The 18,693-nt window shown below is 41.1% G+C and overlaps 1 protein-coding gene across 2 annotated transcripts; it reads left to right on the forward strand.

Moving 5' to 3' along the window:
* The first annotated feature begins 2,024 nt into the window (after positions 1-2,024).
* LOC123051727 (protein CHROMATIN REMODELING 5) lies at positions 2,025-18,622 on the forward strand. 2 transcript variants are annotated; one of them, XM_044474691.1, is made up of 31 exons: positions 2,025-2,455; positions 2,913-3,620; positions 3,745-3,806; positions 5,493-5,918; positions 6,201-6,434; positions 6,554-6,637; positions 7,249-7,308; positions 7,392-7,495; positions 7,713-7,764; positions 7,847-7,910; positions 8,324-8,417; positions 8,496-8,583; positions 8,665-8,799; positions 10,414-10,605; positions 10,693-10,760; positions 11,237-11,330; positions 11,435-11,559; positions 11,896-11,959; positions 12,849-13,058; positions 13,348-13,590; positions 13,695-13,805; positions 13,888-13,977; positions 14,369-14,551; positions 14,662-14,742; positions 14,818-15,057; positions 15,562-15,714; positions 15,830-16,007; positions 16,081-16,262; positions 16,783-17,130; positions 17,212-17,302; positions 17,754-18,622. In XM_044474691.1, the coding sequence occupies exons 2-31, from the start codon at positions 2,972-2,974 to the stop codon at positions 18,233-18,235; spliced, it is 5,187 nt and encodes a 1,728-aa protein (XP_044330626.1). In that variant the 5' UTR covers positions 2,025-2,455; positions 2,913-2,971; the 3' UTR covers positions 18,236-18,622. The 2 variants fall into 2 exon arrangements, with proteins under 2 accessions (XP_044330626.1, XP_044330627.1); XM_044474692.1 differs by having other exon boundaries at positions 2,027-2,148.
* The last annotated feature ends 71 nt before the right edge of the window (positions 18,623-18,693 follow it).

Below are 18,693 nucleotides of genomic sequence, written 5' to 3' on the forward strand. Positions count from 1 at the left end.
TCCTTCTACCATTCGCTACAACAAAGCCACCTTCAAAGCCCAACATCACCGTCAAGCCCTCCACACTTTGTCTAAACAACTGAGTCTCCACAATATATACCACCTACGGCGCACTATGTCGAATGAGCTCATGGAGCTCATGAATCGTCCTGGGATCACCAATCTCGCGGTAGTTCCATCATAATATTCTCATTGGCCTTGGCGGCCCTCCTCCCGGGAGCTCGCTCCTTTGTAAGCTCGTTAGCATCTCCCCCTTCTCCTCCCCCTGTCTCCTTCCCTTTACTATCGACTCCTTCCTTAGTATGGTTGTGACATTGGCATCTGGTAAAACTGAATGGGACCCTCAATCTGAAGTACCTTACCTGAAATAGTACCTAGAGGAACAACCAACTGCCCCAAGAATTAACAGTACCATCTTGCAAACGCTTTTGTGGACCCCTCGGTATAATTTCACTTCCTGATCGGGCGTCCCGTGCAAGAAATCTGAGTTATTCGTATTGTTTGTGTCTGGATCAACATCATTTGGGTTTCACGCACCTTCTCCTCCCCCTTCCTCCTCTGCCACTTGCACTTCGGCTGCCTCTCTCACCTCCGCCCTTCCTTGATTCTGCCCCATTGCCAGACCATAAAACTTCACATTAGCCACACATCCCATTCAAATTTACTTGGATCATGAATTCCATCTCCACACTCTTCAACCACATGTCCCATTAGGCCACAAAAATAGCAAAAGTTTGAAAGTTTTTTCATAGAACACCGAATACTTTTTCTTCCCCTCTAAGGCTATAAGCACAAATCTAATCAAAGGAACTTGAACATCCAGAAAAACTCTTGCCCTCAAATATTTCGAGGTGTTGATGATACCCTCATCAACTCAATTGTAATTGGAGGTTCCCCCCACTTTCCTCGTTACTCTATCCGCTAGCTCTTTCTTCCTCATCAAACCACCGGGAACATCCTTAGACTCTAGCCCAAAATGGAATTTTGTCTAACTTATAATCACTGACATTGCTAAAACCATCGCACTATTGAATTACCACAAACCGCCATCCATCACCCTCTTCCAATCCCCCCAAACATCTAAACTGAACTATGAACAAATTGCACCCATTGTTCTAAATGCGATCTGCCAGGCCAACGACCAGGCTGTACACATCGTGTTGAACAACACGGAGTGTCTGAACAAGCGGGTGGTATGGGCCCTAAAGATTGCCAGCCATCCGACTTCTTTCACCAAGTTCCTCTTAAATCAAAGTTTGCCCCTTCTTCCGAGTACAAGTTGAGGCCCTCAAATTCGTCTTCAAGGTTTGGGATCGGCCCCATGCATGATCCGCCCATTCCTCTTCCTTACGACCCTCACCTCCACTTCCTTCTCCTTCACCCGACACTCCCTTCCCATGATCTGCTGCCGATGTCTTTCCTGCATCTCCATCCGCTTCCTTCCCTAGTTCACCCGCTTCTACCTCCTTCAGTCCACCCCCTCCACCGCCACCATCAAGGAGCGGTGGTTCTCCCATGCAACACGCCCAGATAACGCCCCTAACCTACAAGACTCCTGCCCGTCGGGGAGAACTCTCGCCGAACGTGAGGATTTTGGTGGACTCTGGCGGAATCGCCGGTGGATGGTGAAACCCTAGAAAACCCTAGGGGACAAAAAGTAGGGGAGGACTAGGTACATACATAAGTGGAAGCCCTAGCACATCCACTTATGCCTACCCAATGAGGGAAAACTCCTTCCAACTCGCTCCGTGCCCATGGGCCATGGCGCAGAAAGGCCATCAACAGTTCGCACGGACGGCAGCGCTGCACTAACACACGCAACCCCACACACACGCGCATCCCGCCTCCCCCGCAGACACTGACAAGGCGGTCCACCACTCCTGGGCCCCATCACCCCTCCTACGGACTACGCGTCGCTGCCCGATTGGCCCCACGCACGGCGGCCATCGACGAGCCCCCGGAGGCCCGAAATACCCCAAACAAAAACGCAAACGCAGCAGAGAGGAGAGAAGAGAGAGGAAAAAACTTATCTGCCCCTCTAATCTCCCTTACCCCCCGTCTCGTGATAGATAACCACCCCTCTCTCTCCGCGCCGCCGCCGCCGCCGCCGCGGCGCCCGCGCGACCCCTCGCCGCCCGCACCTCTCCGGTGATCGCCGCAGCCTAGCACCCCACCTCCCCCGCCTCCGATCCGATTTTCTCCCCGGAAAAATCACCGAAATACGGCAAAAAATCCCCAGCAATCCGCCGTGTTCCCACTTTTGAATAAATCGCACGGGTGTTTTCCGCTGCCCCGCCCGACCGCCGCGCCCCCCGCGCGGCCGCCGGCGCCGGCGATCGCATCTGGCGATAACCGTCCCCGTCGGGCCACCCCCCGCCTCCCCGCGGTCCAAACCTCCGCGTCCTGCCGGGAAGACCACGGCGCGCGGCCTCCTCCTCGCCCGCCGCGGCACGAGGTGCGTCTCCTCGCTGCCCCTCGCGGGTTTTGGAGGGGATTTGTGAAGTTTTTTTGGTTATAAGGCGTGGGCACGCATCACGCACACCGGTTCGGGCGCCCCGCACCCGATCCGCGCCGTGGCCGGCTCGATCTGGCTGCCGCCGGCGCCGATCTATCGGGCGGCGCGCGAATCGGTCGGGATTTAGGGTTTCGGAATCCAATTCGAAGCTCGCGCGCTCGAGGCTGCTCAGCGCCTTGCTGCGCTGCTTCCACTGCTCGATTTCGATTAGAGCTCCGCACACTTGTTTCTTCCCCGCCATAGTTTGGTTCATTTGGTGCTTTACAAAACGACCAACCCCTAGCAAAAGCTTACTAAAACAATAGCATCCGAGTTCCGATGCTCGTTTAGGGCATCAGACTTTGGCCATGAGCTACCCAACTGAGGTTCTAAATCAGCTTCATTTTATAAACTGCAGGGAGCAATAGACTGCTGAAGCGTTCCCAGTTTCTTCATGTTGTGTTGTCATAAATTGTGATGGCATTCTTCAGTAATTCTGGGAGCAGGGCTGATTCGGGGGGGTACAACTTGAACGAGAAGGCTGATGACGAAGGCGCGTATGAGTCAGTCAGGGATAGGGATGCTGACTTGAACTCGGGCCAGTTGAACTTGAATGAGAAGGCTGATGATGCCTACCACAGTGAGGAGGAGCAATACGAAGCTGGCCAGTCAAGTCTGAGCCCTTCTGAGATTAAATCAGGGCAGAATGCCCCGAGAGTAGGTGGCCCTTCTGGCCCATGGGGTACAAACTTTTTGAAGGACTGCAGATCCACGGAAGGGGAAGAACCGTCAAATAGTGATAGGGGAATGGAAGACGGGTCTGCGGCTAGCTCACATGATGACATGGATGGTAGTGGAGAGGATGATGAGCTAAACAGAGGGCACGGGGATGTGCCCGCTGAGGAAATGCTTTCTGATGACTATTATGAGCAGGACAGAGAGGAGCAGAGTGATTCATTGAATCGTCGTGGGATGAGCCACCCAAGCTGTTCCACTTCTGGGGTCGCATCAAAATCTGTACCCTCAAGACAAAAGAAGTCGACAAAGGGCAGTGCTTATGACGACGATGACGATGCGTATAATGATGAGAATGACAATGACGACGATGATGACGATGACGCAGATGGTAATATTTATACGTGCAGCCTTGTTCTCAGCCAAATTTTCTGTTGCATTTGCTAATTTTCTCCATTCGCAGAAGATGGTCCAGCTCATTGTTGACTCAAAATTTGCTTCTTCCTTTTTTGCAGAAGATGATCCAGATGATGTGGATTTTGAGCCAGACAGTGAAACCGACAAGGCTGCTGTTAAGGTCATTTACCAACTGGAATTTTTATTATCGCACGCGTAACTTCAGCAATTTATTGTATTGTCTACACATTATGCTACATGTTATTATTTAGGTTAGCTGGTGCAGTGGAAGTTTGTTGCCGATGTTTTTTAGAACTACATGACACTGCCGCTAACTTCTAAGTTGTATGGTTCATAATTTATTTTGTGAAGATGAACTGACCAGCATCTGTTTAATTGGCATGGTGAAAAGAGTGCCCTAGCTGATCCAACTTGCACAAAATCGATCGATTCTTCAAAAGAGGAAATACATAAAAGTACTCCAAATTATAACCTGAAGATCAAATAAGTATTCTTTGAGAAATTTGGAGACAGAAGAACTACAGTAAATAGAGTCATGTTTAAACCAGAGTTACCGGATTCGCTGGGCGAGGCCTTGAACTTCGATCCAGATCCAGATCCAGATTGGGGTTCGATCCAGATCGGAAATCACTGCCCAATTCGCCGAACTAGAACTGATCTCAAGTTTCCTCCCGATTCGTGGATCTCAATTGAACCCATCGATTCAGCAGCCATTACGGGCTAGATACTACTGCAGCTCCTCTCTTGCCAGGGCTGTCCAGGTGACGATGGTGGTGGAGACATGGCTGTCGGCCCGTCGCAGCTCCTCATGTGCAGCGGCGATACATGCCTGCAGGCTCCTCTCCATCCACCAGAGCACGAGCGGCACGGGAGAGAGAGCAGGGAGGGGGGCGTGTATTAAGGTGGAGACGAACTAGCATTAGAACAGAGGAAAGATGCGTGCCTGAAGCGAGGTAGAAGAAAGATGTGTGCGTGTGTGGCGGCTGGGGTCACAAGGACTAGGACGTCAGGATGTGAACCCAGCAGGTTAGGTTTTCATTCTCCGGTGGGCCTAATGGGCTGTTCCTTTTATTACGTATGGATCAGATGTATAATTAGATATGTGGCCCACCTAGTCCGTACATCCCCATAAAGAGAAAAATACACTGTATAATAGAGGTGGCGAATCATAATCGCCGGGTTCACGAACCCCTTCTCCGATTCGCAAATTAGAGATGTGTACCCTCCATTGAATCCGATCGGCAGATGTAGCGAATCCCGAATCGCGAACCAAGCGAATTGCGAATCAGGGTCTATGGTACAAACAAGAACCAAATATGGTGCAAATGCACAGAAGCTTGGAAGAAGCATATGCTTTTGTCTTCCATATTTTTAAAGAAAGTAATAATAGAAGACAGTTGCCTGTGGCAGCTGCATTAATGCATTCATTCATAAACTTCTAACCAAATCCTTGAGTTGTTCAATTCAATACATTTCTGTAGTTGAATGTCATGGTTGCAGTTCATGTACTTCGCATTTTCTTGGGTGACATTATGGCTAATAGCACATCATTGTAGCAATGTTCTGGGGTGTATATTCCTTGTGTACTGTGAACATACGAGGACACATGCATATTCTTGCTCCTCTAGTCATGCTTTTCTTAATCAGTTTAGTCTTTAGGGTTTTTTGTTGGAAATTTTGAACTCATTCAACAGTTGTGTAGATTTTCTTCTTCTGCAATGCTGATTTTTTTGTGGTTTGTGGTCATGATAGCTTTCACACTGTTCTTTTATTAGTATTCCAGTTTAGCTATATGACCTTTTTGTTCGTTATTATTTAAGCTGACCTTGTGAAACTCGAATTTCAGGAGAAGCTTGTGGACAGTGAGAACTCAGGCGAAGAAGAAGAAGATGATGAGCTTGAGCTCTCGGATGATGATGATGATTTTATTGATAGTAGGAGGCAATCGAAACGACTTAAGGTCGGAGGAACTAAAACTTCCCAGCGAAAAAAGCTTCCTATGCAGGCTCCACGCAAACGAGGTGTATCTTTCACAGACGAAGAATATTCTTCAGGAAAAGACTCAGATGCACCCAACAGTCCTGATTTTAGTCATCGACCGAAAAAACCTGTCAGGTTGCATCTGAAAACTGTGGGCCATAATGATGTTTTCTCAAATGTCAATTCCCATAATGAATCCCGAACTTCGGGGAGGAGGAGGACACAGAGAAATATCTCATATGCTGAAAGTGACAGTGACGATAGTGAGGAGAAGTCAACTAAACAACAAAAGGTTAGAGTTCAGTTTGAATTATGTATCGAATTATTTATGTCACCGATATGTCTGAGGTTTAAATTAGATGAAATTTGATTACTTTTTCCATGTGCTGGAGTAGAGTAGTTGGTGACTACAAAATGCCTAAACTTTTGCAATATCCTTTTTGTTTCAGTCCTTCCTTAAGGGTTACCCCCACTATTAGTTGGCATTGACTGTTTATAAATCTATTTTATGTATGCTGTGTGCACCTTTATAAATTTTGATCTCAGATCACTAACATATTTCCAATGTATCTAGATCTTGAAGGAGGATCAAGATGAAGAAGATGGAGAAACAATTGAAAGGGTCATTTGGTATCAGCCAAAGGGTGTCGCTGAGGATGCACTGAGGAATGTTCAATCGACTCAACCTACTGTTATGAGCATGCCATTAGATTTTGATCAACAATGGGATGATGTAGAGTTCTACATAAAATGGAAAGGGCAGTCTTACTTACATTGTCAGTGGAAGACATTATCCGAGCTTCGTAGTGTAAGAGCTCACCTGGATATATTCTGCTTACAATTTCTGTTTGTAATATTTGCTGTTTGTGTTTTATCTCTTTAGCCTATTTCTTTAGATATGTGTTCACTTTACCTTTAAAATGACAGGTTAGTGGATTTAAAAAAGTTCTAAATTACATGAAAAGAGTATCCGAGGAGCAGAGGTACAAGAGGTCACTATCGCGCGAAGAGGTAACAAAAAACTTTTGGCTTTTGCACTTTTGCGTTTTAACTCTTTGACATGAAGCAAAGCACGGTAACTGTCAGTTGTACTTCTTATCCAGACAATAAATAGTAACCAAACATTTGTCTTGAAGAGTGGAAAAGAAATGTATGTGCATGCTTAGGAAAATAATATTCACCATGATATGTTAACTACTATCAAGTACACCCTCCGTTCCAAAATATAAGGCGTATTAATTTTTTCAAAAAAGTACTTCTATAACTTCAACCAAGTTTGTAGAGAAAAATATCAACGTCTACAATACCAGATCCTTATCATTAGATTCGTCATGGAGTATATTTTTGTATTTTATTTATTTAGTATTGTAGATGTTGATATATTTTGCTATAAACTTGGTCAAATGTAGATACATTTTACTTATGGGAAAAGTAACACACCTTATATTTTGGAACAGAAGGAGTAACAATTAATGGATAGCATGTCACTGCATTTTTATAAATATCGAGATCTGTATTATGTGGTTCATAAATGACTGAAGTGTTTAATATTTCTAGTCTTGAACAAAATGTCGACTATTTGATATATTTATTCATCAACTCTATGCCTCTTCATCTATCAGGTTGAGGTGCATGATGTGGGCAAGGAAATGGAGTTGGACCTTATTAAGCAATATAGCCAGGTTTCACATTAATCCCAACTTTAGGCTATTAATAAACACACTTATTTTTGTATTTGTACTCTGTCTTAAGTATCAATCTCCAGGTTGAACGGGTATTTGCTGATAGGGCAACCAAAGTGGATGGGGATGTTGTGGTGCCAGAATATTTAGTCAAATGGCAGGGACTTCCTTACGCAGAATCAACCTGGTAATTTTTATGACTTGATTCTGGGTTAGTCATTTTCATAGCTATGATAATACTTTGCATGTGGATGTTTATTTGCGCTGACCCATTGAATGGAATGTCCATGGATATGTTAGAAGTGATAAGATATCCATATATAAATTGTTTTGTTGACCCTGTACAGCTGTATCCATGCTTTTCTGTTGTATTCGTGTTGCCCACATTATCTGTCGCCTTGCAGGGAAAAAGATACGGATATTGATTTTGCTCAAGAAGCAATAGATGAATACAGGGTAGGCATTCTATGTATCTAATCCACCGGTATTTCATAGCTACATAAGTTTGTATGTTAATTGGGTTTACACTAAACAACAGGCCCGTGAAGTTGCCACTGCCATACTGGGGAAAACAGTTGATTTCCAAAGGAAGAAAAGCAAAGGTAGCTTTTCTATGCATAATCTGTGCTTGCATACTTGATGACTGAACTTGATAGTTTTTTTGGCTTTGAGGACTAGTGTCTTCCCTGTGGATTGGAATTTTTCTCCCTTGTTGACCTAGAAAGCATAAATAATTTTAGAGATATATTCATTGTAAAATGGCATTTCCACCTTGTTTCCCATAAGTTACCAAATATTTATAGGTACTGTGTCATGTGATGCAATGAATGCTATCTATTTAGACTTTGCATTTCTTTTGTGGATTTTGACTTCCTGAGCACCATCACAAATTGACATTGTTGAATTATGTACTTATACTTCGGCGATCCATGGTCTGGTCTTGAGTTATCCGTTTCCTTGCGTTGCTGTATCACTATTCTTGAACTTCATCTAATACTAAGTTTATGTTACTCAGCTAGTTTGAGAAGGCTTGATGATCAACCAGAATGGCTAAAAGGAGGTAAACTTCGCGATTATCAGCTTGAAGGCCTAAACTTTCTCGTTAATGGGTATGTAAAATCTATAGATATGCATAACAAAAGCACCTTGCTTGCCAATCCATGCTCATTGATTGATTTGTAAAACAGGTGGAGAAATGATACTAATGTTATTCTTGCCGATGAGATGGGTCTGGGAAAAACCATTCAATCAGTTTCCATGCTTGGCTTCCTTCATGTAATTTTTTCACATGATCCTTGTTTTGCATGGTACCAGGATCTTTTTACTGATTAACAATACTTGGTATGTATCTTGCAGAATGCTCAAGAAATTAATGGCCCATTTCTTGTCGTTGTGCCGCTCTCAACATTGTCAAATTGGGCAAAAGAATTTCGGAAGTGGCTACCTGACATGAATGTTGTAATTTATGTCGGAAATCGTGCTAGCAGAGAGGTAAAGCTCAGTAAATTTCTTACATGTCTTGCTTCTTTTGAGGTTTGTATGCAACTAAATGCCATTTTCATATTTTGGCAACCCTTTTTTATTTATGACACCTAATGTTTCTAATTGTTGAATGTAAACATTATCACATACCGTCAATTCATGTAATTATTTAAGTTGCTGCTGGTTATAAAACATACTGGTTGTCCTTTAAACTCCTATATTATGTAAACTTGAAAGGAGCTTATTGTTATTTGTTTGAGCAAGCTTTTCTTGCATTGTGTTGCTGGTCATGTACTTGTCAGTTGTTCCACTTTGAAGGTACCGAGCTTTGCTATTCTGCTAGTTTGCCATCCGATGGGCTCACTGAACACTGTGATTGTGGCGCACACTTTATTTTAGACACTGTTTTCATACAACCTTTGTTCTTCTTTTATACTCAATCCTAAGCAGTTGTGAGCGCTTCTTTTGATTAGTAGCTGCACATAATTATTTGTAAGGAGCACAATTTGTTAATGGAAAACAGCAGGGACATACAGGTTGCCGCTGAGCATAGTTTAAATATTTTAAATACCAAGAACACATGCTCATCAATCCTATCTTCTTTGTAACAATTAATTTAGCTTACATGGTCATAAGTAAATGACCAGGTAGTCCGTGGTGCTCGATCTGCTGATTAAGGGCTTGTTCGGTTGCAACAAAATTGAAGGGGATTGGGGTGGATTAAATCCCATACAAGTCAAAATCTCACTCAATCCCCTCCAAACCTCTCCAATCCCCTTCAGGAGAGGTTTAACCGAACAAGGCCTAAGGCAGAATCACAGGCTCACAGCAGCGAAGGGGCATCTACTACCTAGTGGTTACCTAGACCATTTTTTCTTTTACAATTTCATTTTCAAGTCGCAAAGTATGTACCTTGGTGATTTGGACACCACGGTAAAAATCAGATGTACTCAGTATTGAGTGTAGCACAAGGTCTTAATTTTCTTCCATGCTTTAGAAACAAGCAAAGATAAAGGAATAAGTGGGTAAAAATGATCAGTGTTTACAGCGAAAATTTAGGGAACCAACACTTAAATCCTGGTTTTCGTAGGGAGGACCCCAAAATCTATAATGTCTCTAATTATTTCAAAATCACAGTTTTAGCGCCTTGTTTATTGTTAGGATCCTAAAATGGGATAGTTGAGCTATCGCTAGCTTTTTAGAACCTACTGAAACTTATATTTGCAGACTTCTGCAGAAGATGAGTATATCCTGTTACTATACCGAGCTTCATGAATGGTATAATTCATCTTTGTTGCGGTATATATCACATCGTGTGTGGGATGAATCCGTCTGCTAATCATGGATCTTGAGCAGATCAGAGCTCTGCATAATTTAGAACCATTGCACATCATGTTTTGGCTACTATGTTTATATATATCTGCCAGGTTGTTTTTAGGCTATGTTACTTTGTTTGCTCATTTGGTTCCTGCTTTTCTTCCTATTTTCTGGACTTTGCATTCAAAAATGTCAATTACCAATAAATATGCTTTTTTAAAGGGCATGTTCTTAGTTCCACACTTCCTAACGAGTTGTGTTCACCTTGCATTGTGCTTGACATTCTTCCTAATCCATTGGCGGCAGATGTGTCAGCAGCATGAGTTTTTTACAAATAAGAAGGGTGGGCGGCATGTAAAATTCCATACTTTGATTACTACTTACGAGGTGATACTTAAGGACAAAGCCGTCCTTTCAAAAATCAAATGGAATTATCTTATGGTTGATGAAGCCCACCGTTTGAAGAATTCTGAAGCATCACTGTATATTGCTCTTTTGGTACGGATATTCTCTTGAACTAAACGTAACAGCCTATGTATTGGGTAATTACCGCAAAAAGATAAAACTGTATTTGTTCTCTGTCAGGAGTTCAGCACCAAAAATAAGCTGCTAATAACTGGGACCCCTTTGCAGAACAGTGTTGAAGAGCTGTGGTATGTCCTTTTCTTATGCAGACTTGAGCTAGACATTTTTTTTATATAAGTTTGCATTGTTGCTAGGTACTTGTAATTTGATACTGCAATATGTGAGTGTAATTCAGAAGTGAAATGGGTTGCTTCAACTACTTGAAAAATAGTTAACTTTTTTGAGAAGAAACATGGATGTTCATCGTAATATAAAATGCACAGTTCTAAAGTTTGTGATAAAAATATGACCATGCATCCAGCACAAAAATTAATATGATTTTGCAGGCGCAGAATATGCCTTTTTTTGGTGCAAGAAGCATGTTAATTTTTTCACCATATTTGGAAGTGCATGTCATATCATGACTACCCATGATTATTTTATTTAGAAAATCAACTTCTTGAAGTGGATGAAAAAGAGAAAATACATAGTTTGCGTACAACCATGTGCGCAAAATTCAGGTTCCAAGTATGCTCATAATTTTCTCCTTTTTTTTTGTTTGCAGGGCACTACTTCATTTCCTTGATCCAGTCAAATTTAACAGCAAGGATACTTTTGTTGAGAGATACAAAAATTTGAGTTCGTTTAATGAAACTGAGGTATTAATTTGTGAACGATGGTTTTGTATTGACCTGGATTGTATTCACAATTGTCCTATACTATTTGATAATCATTAACTCTCTTTGTTTTGATCTTTTTGTAGCTTGCAAATCTTCACATGGAATTGAGGCCCCATATTTTAAGGCGAGTTATAAAAGATGTCGAGAAGTCTCTACCTCCAAAAATTGAGCGAATTCTTCGTATCGAAATGTCTCCCCTACAGAAACAGTATGTTCTTGTATTAACTTACTTCCTCCGTTCCAGAATATAAGGTGTATTAGTTTCCGTGCAAGTCAACCATTTGAAAGTTTGACCAAGATTATAGAACAAAACAGAAACATCTGCAACACCTAATATATAAAATATGAAACTACCTTTCATGATCGATCAAATGATATAAATTTCATATTGTGGACATTGATATATTCTTCTTAAAACTTGGTCAAACATGCACTTGTTTGACTTCTGAAAAAACAAATACACCTTATATAAAGGAACGGAGGGAGTATAAGTTCAATACATTTCATTCCTCCTTGAAATGAACCTTTTTTATTTTTTTGCTAGATATTACAAGTGGATTCTAGAGCGAAATTTTCAGAATCTGAATAAAGGAGTTCGCGGGAATCAGGTATTAATTCATGAGTGTAAATTTTTTATCAGTTTGTTTATTTATCCAGTTGGTATCAACAATTCATTTTTCTACCAGTTTGTGCTGTTAAAGTGTTATAAACAAATGGTTTGTTTCGATATATTTTGTGAAGAACCGCCACTTCACAGAACTGCTTGCATAGGTTGCTCATTATATTAGTCTAACATGTAGGTTGGCCAATGTTGAAGATCCTGTATCTGCGAAATGAGAAACATTTGATAAATAGGGGTCTTGGACCAGTGTTTCTTGAGCAATGCTGTAATGCTTGATTATTATGAGAACCACATCTTGGTAGGATGGTTGTTAGTATATTTAAAATAGTAAATAATAGGGCTTTGAAAAATCCGTTGCAATATCAAAAGGAAGGCTTGACCCCTCTGTGCATTATATTGCCCCTCTTATAGACAGAACTTAACTCAATTAGTGTGTTTATGCTGTGGAATTACTGAGCACTAAGTGTCTATCATCAGGTGTCACGGCGTCGGCCAAAGAAGGGCAATCTATGAATATCAGCCTCTTGTTATCTAGGAATCTATGTTATTGTGTGTTTTTAAGAGGCATTTTTTCTTATTCTACATATACTCCCTCCGTCCCATAATATAAGAACGTTTTTGTCACTAGTGTAGTGGCAAAAACGTTCTTATATTATGGGACGGAGGGAGTAATTAATTGTAATAGCCTGTCTAGGGTTGCATATGCAAAGTATAATCTTTTTTAGACAGCTCTAGTTGCTTGGATATCATGTACTATTATTTTTTGTTTTTTGATGTTCATCATTTATTCTGTAAACAATAGCTCTTCTTGTTCAGCATATTTGAGTTGCTATTTATACTAATTTGTCTGGCTGGCTGGATCATGATATATGCAGGTCTCGCTTTTGAATGTTGTCGTCGAGTTAAAAAAGTGTTGCAACCATCCATTCTTGTTTGAAAGTGCTGATCATGGTTATGGTGGAGATAGCATTGGTGATCGCAATAAAGTTGAACGTATTGTTATGAGTAGTGGGAAGTTAGTTTTGTTGGACAAGCTACTGCTGAGACTGCGGGAGACTAATCATCGCGTGCTTATATTCTCTCAGGTTATTTATTATTTGCTTTCAAATGATGTAATTTTTCAGTTTTAGTTAGCAGAGCTATTATTAGTTTTTGATATATTATTCTAGTATCGGTACTGATAAAACCACCAATTCTTCTATTAACTATGTAATCCAACTGAGGAAAATAACCAGCTTACAGATGTCAGTTGGATTAGTTGGCAGTGGACAGAATGTATTGTGTTACCATTTCAGGAACCACATTCTTATAGCGCCAACATCAGTATATTGGACAATACATGTATAAATGATTTCTGAATTTTCATCTTTCCAGATGGTGAGGATGCTGGACATCCTTTCTGAGTACCTATCCCTTCGAGGCTTCCAGTTTCAGAGGCTTGATGGCAGTACAAGAGCGGATCTTCGTCACCAGGCCATGGAACATTTTAATGCTCCTGGAAGCGATGATTTTTGTTTCCTTCTGTCTACACGTGCTGGTGGACTTGGTATTAATCTTGCAACAGCAGATACAGTGATAATTTTTGATTCAGATTGGAATCCTCAAAATGATCTACAGGTCCTCTAATCTATCTGTGACTATGATGTTATGGATGTTTTAATTGTTAAATAGCATTTTCTTATCTTCCCTCTGTTTTTTTGTGCATCCTGATGTGATGCTAGGCAATGAGTAGGGCACATAGGATTGGGCAACAAGATACTGTCAACATCTATCGTTTTGTCACCTGCAAAAGTGTTGAAGAGGATATATTGGAGCGGGCAAAGAAAAAAATGGTGCAGACACCGAATATCTTCATATAGTGTTCAAATGAAAATACATGAGATGTGTTTAACTTATTTTAGTTATTTATTTCAGGTTCTTGATCACTTGGTGATTCAGAAGCTGAATGCTGAGGGCAGGCTTGAGAAGAAAGAAACCAAAAAGGGTGGCTCCATGTTTGATAAGGTAGTATTTTGCCTAAGCTGTCTTGTTTTCGTGGGTTAGTTTGGATGACAACTTGTCTAGTATATGTTGGTGTAGAAATTCTCTTAGTTACTTGTTAACTAGATATGTTTTAATTTTGTTTATGCTTTAATGTTTTACATGCACTTGCATTGTTGTTTTTGTTGCGATATAGCTTGTAGTCTTAGTGCAGGTTCATTGACTTCCATTATAGCATGCATTTGGCTTCTGCCCTAGTGTACACATTCCCTAGGAAGTATATAAAATGGAATCCGATCTGCAAAATTCAGTGGGGAAAACATTTTACCTTGAATTGTTGAGTCTCTTACTAGTGGACACATTTGGAGTATTTCTTTCTTCTTGCGCTAGTGATGAAATCCATATCATTTGGCAGAATGAACTTTCAGCCATACTGAGGTTTGGGGCAGAGGAGTTGTTCAAAGAAGAGAAGACTGATGAAGAGACCAAGAGGAAGCTTGAAAGCATGGACATTGATGAAATACTTGAGAGAGCTGAGAAAGTTGAAACAAAGGCTGCTGAAGGGGAAGAAGGAAATGAGCTTCTTAGTGCTTTCAAGGCATGTCACAGCGCACAACCATAAACTGATGCAGAGCACATAAATTATTGTGCATTAATGTTTCTTAGTATTTTGGATATGTTATTAATTGTTTCAAGTATTTTGGTTAGGTTGCTAATTTTTCCAGCGGTGAGGATGATGCCTCATTCTGGAGTAGACTAATACAACCAGATCCTGCAGATATGGGTCAGGTATTTATTTGGACATCTGATTCAGTTCTTGCTTGCCATCAACTTAACCAGAGAGTAATAGAATGTTTTCTGCAGGAAACTTTAGCACCTCGTGCTGCACGGAATAAAAAGAGCTATGTTGAGGATCACCAACTCGACAAAAATAGCAGCAGGAAAAGGCGAGCGGTTGACTCACAAGAAAAGCCAAGAAGGCGTTCCAGCAGAACAGTCGACACAATGGTTTCGTTACCATTTATTGATGGAGCAGTCGCTCAAGTACGGAGCTGGTCATTTGGAAATATGCCTAAGAAGGATGCCTCCCGCTTTGTTCGAGCGGTAATCTGCGCCCACTACCAGCATATTTGATTCTTCTGCTTTTCTGACTGGTTATATTTGCACATATCCTGAAGTATGCATTATATATCTTAGTTCCACGGTTATTATAACAATATGATCATGAGATCTGTTACATTATAGGTTCTCATCTTGTTTTATTAGAGATGTTCTGCAACTAGATAATTTTAGTTATTAACGTGTCAGTGTGCGACCATCAAATTATATTTGCCTCTGTTTTTTCCTGCTACCGTTGTCTTTTAACTCCTACTTAGTTACTTGTTATTGAATGGAATGGTCATAATTTTAGTACAAATGGTGCGTATAATTACATGGTCACTGCAAGTTTTGGTACCAGTACTATGTTTTTTCTGTTCAGTTTTCTGAAATTTCTATGACAATTTGTATGCAAAATTTGTAGATTGCATTGTATTGTTTCAGGAGCTATATATGTGGTTGGCGTATTTTCTCCAGCTTCATCTATCTAATTCTCATGGTGAACTTCAGGTTAAAAAGTTTGGAAATCCAAGCCAAATTGGCTTAATTGTGGATGATGTTGGTGGTGCAATAGCAAAGGCTCCATGTGAAGCACAAATTGAGCTGTATGAGTCGCTCATTGATGGCTGTCAGGAAGCTGTGAAAGAGAACACAGACATCAAGGTATATTTCATTGTGATACCTTGGAGAAAATGGTCCTCCTTCCGATCCATATGTAGTCGTTTCCTTGTGCGTTATCTTCCTTTATTGAGTTCAGTTCATTGTACTTCAAATATAGGGCACAGTGTTGGATTTTTTTGGTGTACCAGTGAAGGCCTATGAGTTGTTGGCTCGTGTTGAAGAGCTTCAATGCTTGGCAAAGCGCATCGCACGTTACAAAGATCCAGTTAGACAATACCGGATCCAATCACCTTACAAAAAGCCACAGTGGTCAGCAAGCTGTGGATGGATTGAAAGTAATTGCTGTTTGACTTAGCTTCTGTAAAAATGTTTGAGAATATAAGCTCATAAATCTTTTTATATCTTTAGCTGATGATGCAAGATTGCTGCTTGGAATTCACTGGTATGGTTATGGAAACTGGGAGAAGATACGATTGGATCCAAAGCTTGGTCTGACAACAAAAATTGCACCAGCAACACTTGGAGAGAGAGAAACATTTTTACCACGCGCACCAAATTTGGATAATCGTGCTAGTGCTCTCCTGCAAAAGGTACTCTCCCTGACCTTTCATCCTCTTCCTTGTGCGCGCTTGTGCTTGTTTGTATGCTGTTTATGTGCAAGTGCGTCTTACGTTGCATATTCTGTATGTGAAGCGCACATCTGCAATTTCTAGAGCTAATATAAAATCAGAAGGTTGAGGTTGTCTCATGTTTGGATGTCGAGTCAGATGTGATTAATTAATTATTGATGTTAAGCTAGCATCTGAACCTCTTTATGCCCTGACTATCCATGCTTTTGAAGTTTTCTGGTTCCACCAAGATTAGTGGTACCATTCTGCTCACAATATCCCTGTACACATACTTACTGATATGATTTCTCAAGCAACTCATGAGCTTTTTTTTTGCTTCACTATCAGTTGTTCTTCTGATCGACAGCCATTTTTTTTTGAAAAATATAAATCAAAGCTTGATTTGAATTCTGTATCTTTTTTTATATGCAATAGTTATATCTTTTGCATGTGTCCAGCTTTGATAATTTAATCCATTGACAAGAAAATTCTGCTTTTCTAGGAATATGCCAATCTGAGTGGAAAGAGCTCAAAAGCCAAAGGAGGTGCTAGCCAAAAAGTCAATAATGAAAATGGTGGTGCTCGATCGTTTAAAGGCCGGCAAAAAGATTTAAAACCACAAGAGGATATTAAGTCGAACAAAGATGACATTAAGAAACGCAAGGTGGTGGAAGAAGCTGAAGCAAGAGAAGAGGGTGAAATTTCAGAGTCTGAAGAACAGATTAAATATCGTTTGGAAAAGGAGGAAAAGTGGCTGGAATGGTGCTCTGAAGCTTTGGATGAAGAGCAGGACATATTGAAACGCCTTGATAGGTTACAGAATACAAGTTTAAATCTTCCGAAGGAAAAGGTTTCTGCTTTATATCTTGATATTGACAATCTATTCTTAAAATGCTCTACTGCCACTCTAACCTTATAAGCATGTGTGCAGGTTCTTTCAAGAATTCGCCGGTACCTCCAGATAATCGGTGAAAAGATTGGAAAAGTCGCTGCCCAACATGTAGAATCGTACAAGCAGTCCCGTAAGTGTTGGTAGCTCCTACCTTTTTGTAGGAAGCATATGTGATGAATAATTTGGTTGTTTTTTTTGAGAAAACGCAAAGGACCTTTGCGCTTTAACATTGAAAAGATAGGGGTACAATTATAATCCTTCTAGGATTTGAGTTTTACAAAACCAACAGTCTAATCAGTGGACATCCCAGGATGGGGTCAAACAACCCTGAGCCCTTGAGCCCCAGCCTTTGCCCAGCATTGGACCTTGTCCTTGATCTTGTCCAGTAGCCCATCGACCGAAGGTCTCGCATTGTCGAAGACACTCGTTCCTGTGCTTCCAGATCATCCACATTCTTGAGACATTCATATTCATGAACATTCTAGAGACATTCTTTCATGAACACTGATATTCCTTTTTTTTTTGCGGAACTTATATATACTGTCAAAAGATACCTATCTAAACAATTGCATTGTTTGCAGGTATGACCACAAGATTATGGAATTATGTGGCAAGATTTTCAAATATGTCTGGGGAGCAATTGTGCGATCTCTATTTAAAAGTTTGTCAGGACCAAATGGAAGCTGGAGTCGGCCCCTCACATGGTGGCAATTTTGCACCCGCTCCTAACAGAGGTTCTTCAAATCAGCCTCATCCTCCTAGAAACCAAAGGTCAACAAGGTCTTTCCAGCACACTCCAGAGCCTCTTAATAATGGTGAAAACACTGGGAATTCGGAAGCCTGGAAGCGCCGGAGGAGAGCTGATCAGGATAATCAGTTTGACACCCAAACGATGTATCAACCTCCTCCATTTATGGCAAATGGTAACAGGTCGCAGGAATCTAGCAGTTCTGCTGGTATTCTTGGTTGGGGTCCAGTTGAAATGAGACGATATGGCACTGAAAGATCAAAGAGAGGTGTTCATCCCAGTCGTTTCCCTGCCGGGCATGGGCCTTTGCTTTAGCTGAAGTAGTCAGCTTTGTCAATTCCTAGGAGTCTTCAGCTTCTACGCAGGTAGAAGTGGAGAATTGAAATTCTTTTTAGGCAAGACAAAAGAATAAGCTGTCAATATCTTGTCTGGATCACAGCTTGGAGTCTGTGCCTCGAAGAAACGGCTGATGTGCACAGAAGATTCCTGACACTGAAACAAATACATGGGTCTTGTAAACCGCCAAGAGGAAGAGTCTCGAAAATTTTGTCGGTCCAGTTTTGTGGTCTAATAGAAGAAGAAAATTTCCGTTGGGGTCTTTAAGAAGGTTCATCTCAAACAAATGATCTATAGTTCAGCCTCAATACATGTACGGTCTTTTACAGCGCATTATATATAATGAAAATTTGGTTTAGTTGGACATTCTCTCTCTCTCTCTCTCTTTCTCTCTTCCCCGTGTGCTCACATGTTCCAGATTTTTCTGCAAATATGAT

This window comes from Triticum aestivum, chromosome 2D (genome assembly GCF_018294505.1).
Source record: "Triticum aestivum cultivar Chinese Spring chromosome 2D, IWGSC CS RefSeq v2.1, whole genome shotgun sequence".
In the NCBI taxonomy this organism is placed as follows: domain Eukaryota; kingdom Viridiplantae; phylum Streptophyta; class Magnoliopsida; order Poales; family Poaceae; genus Triticum; species Triticum aestivum.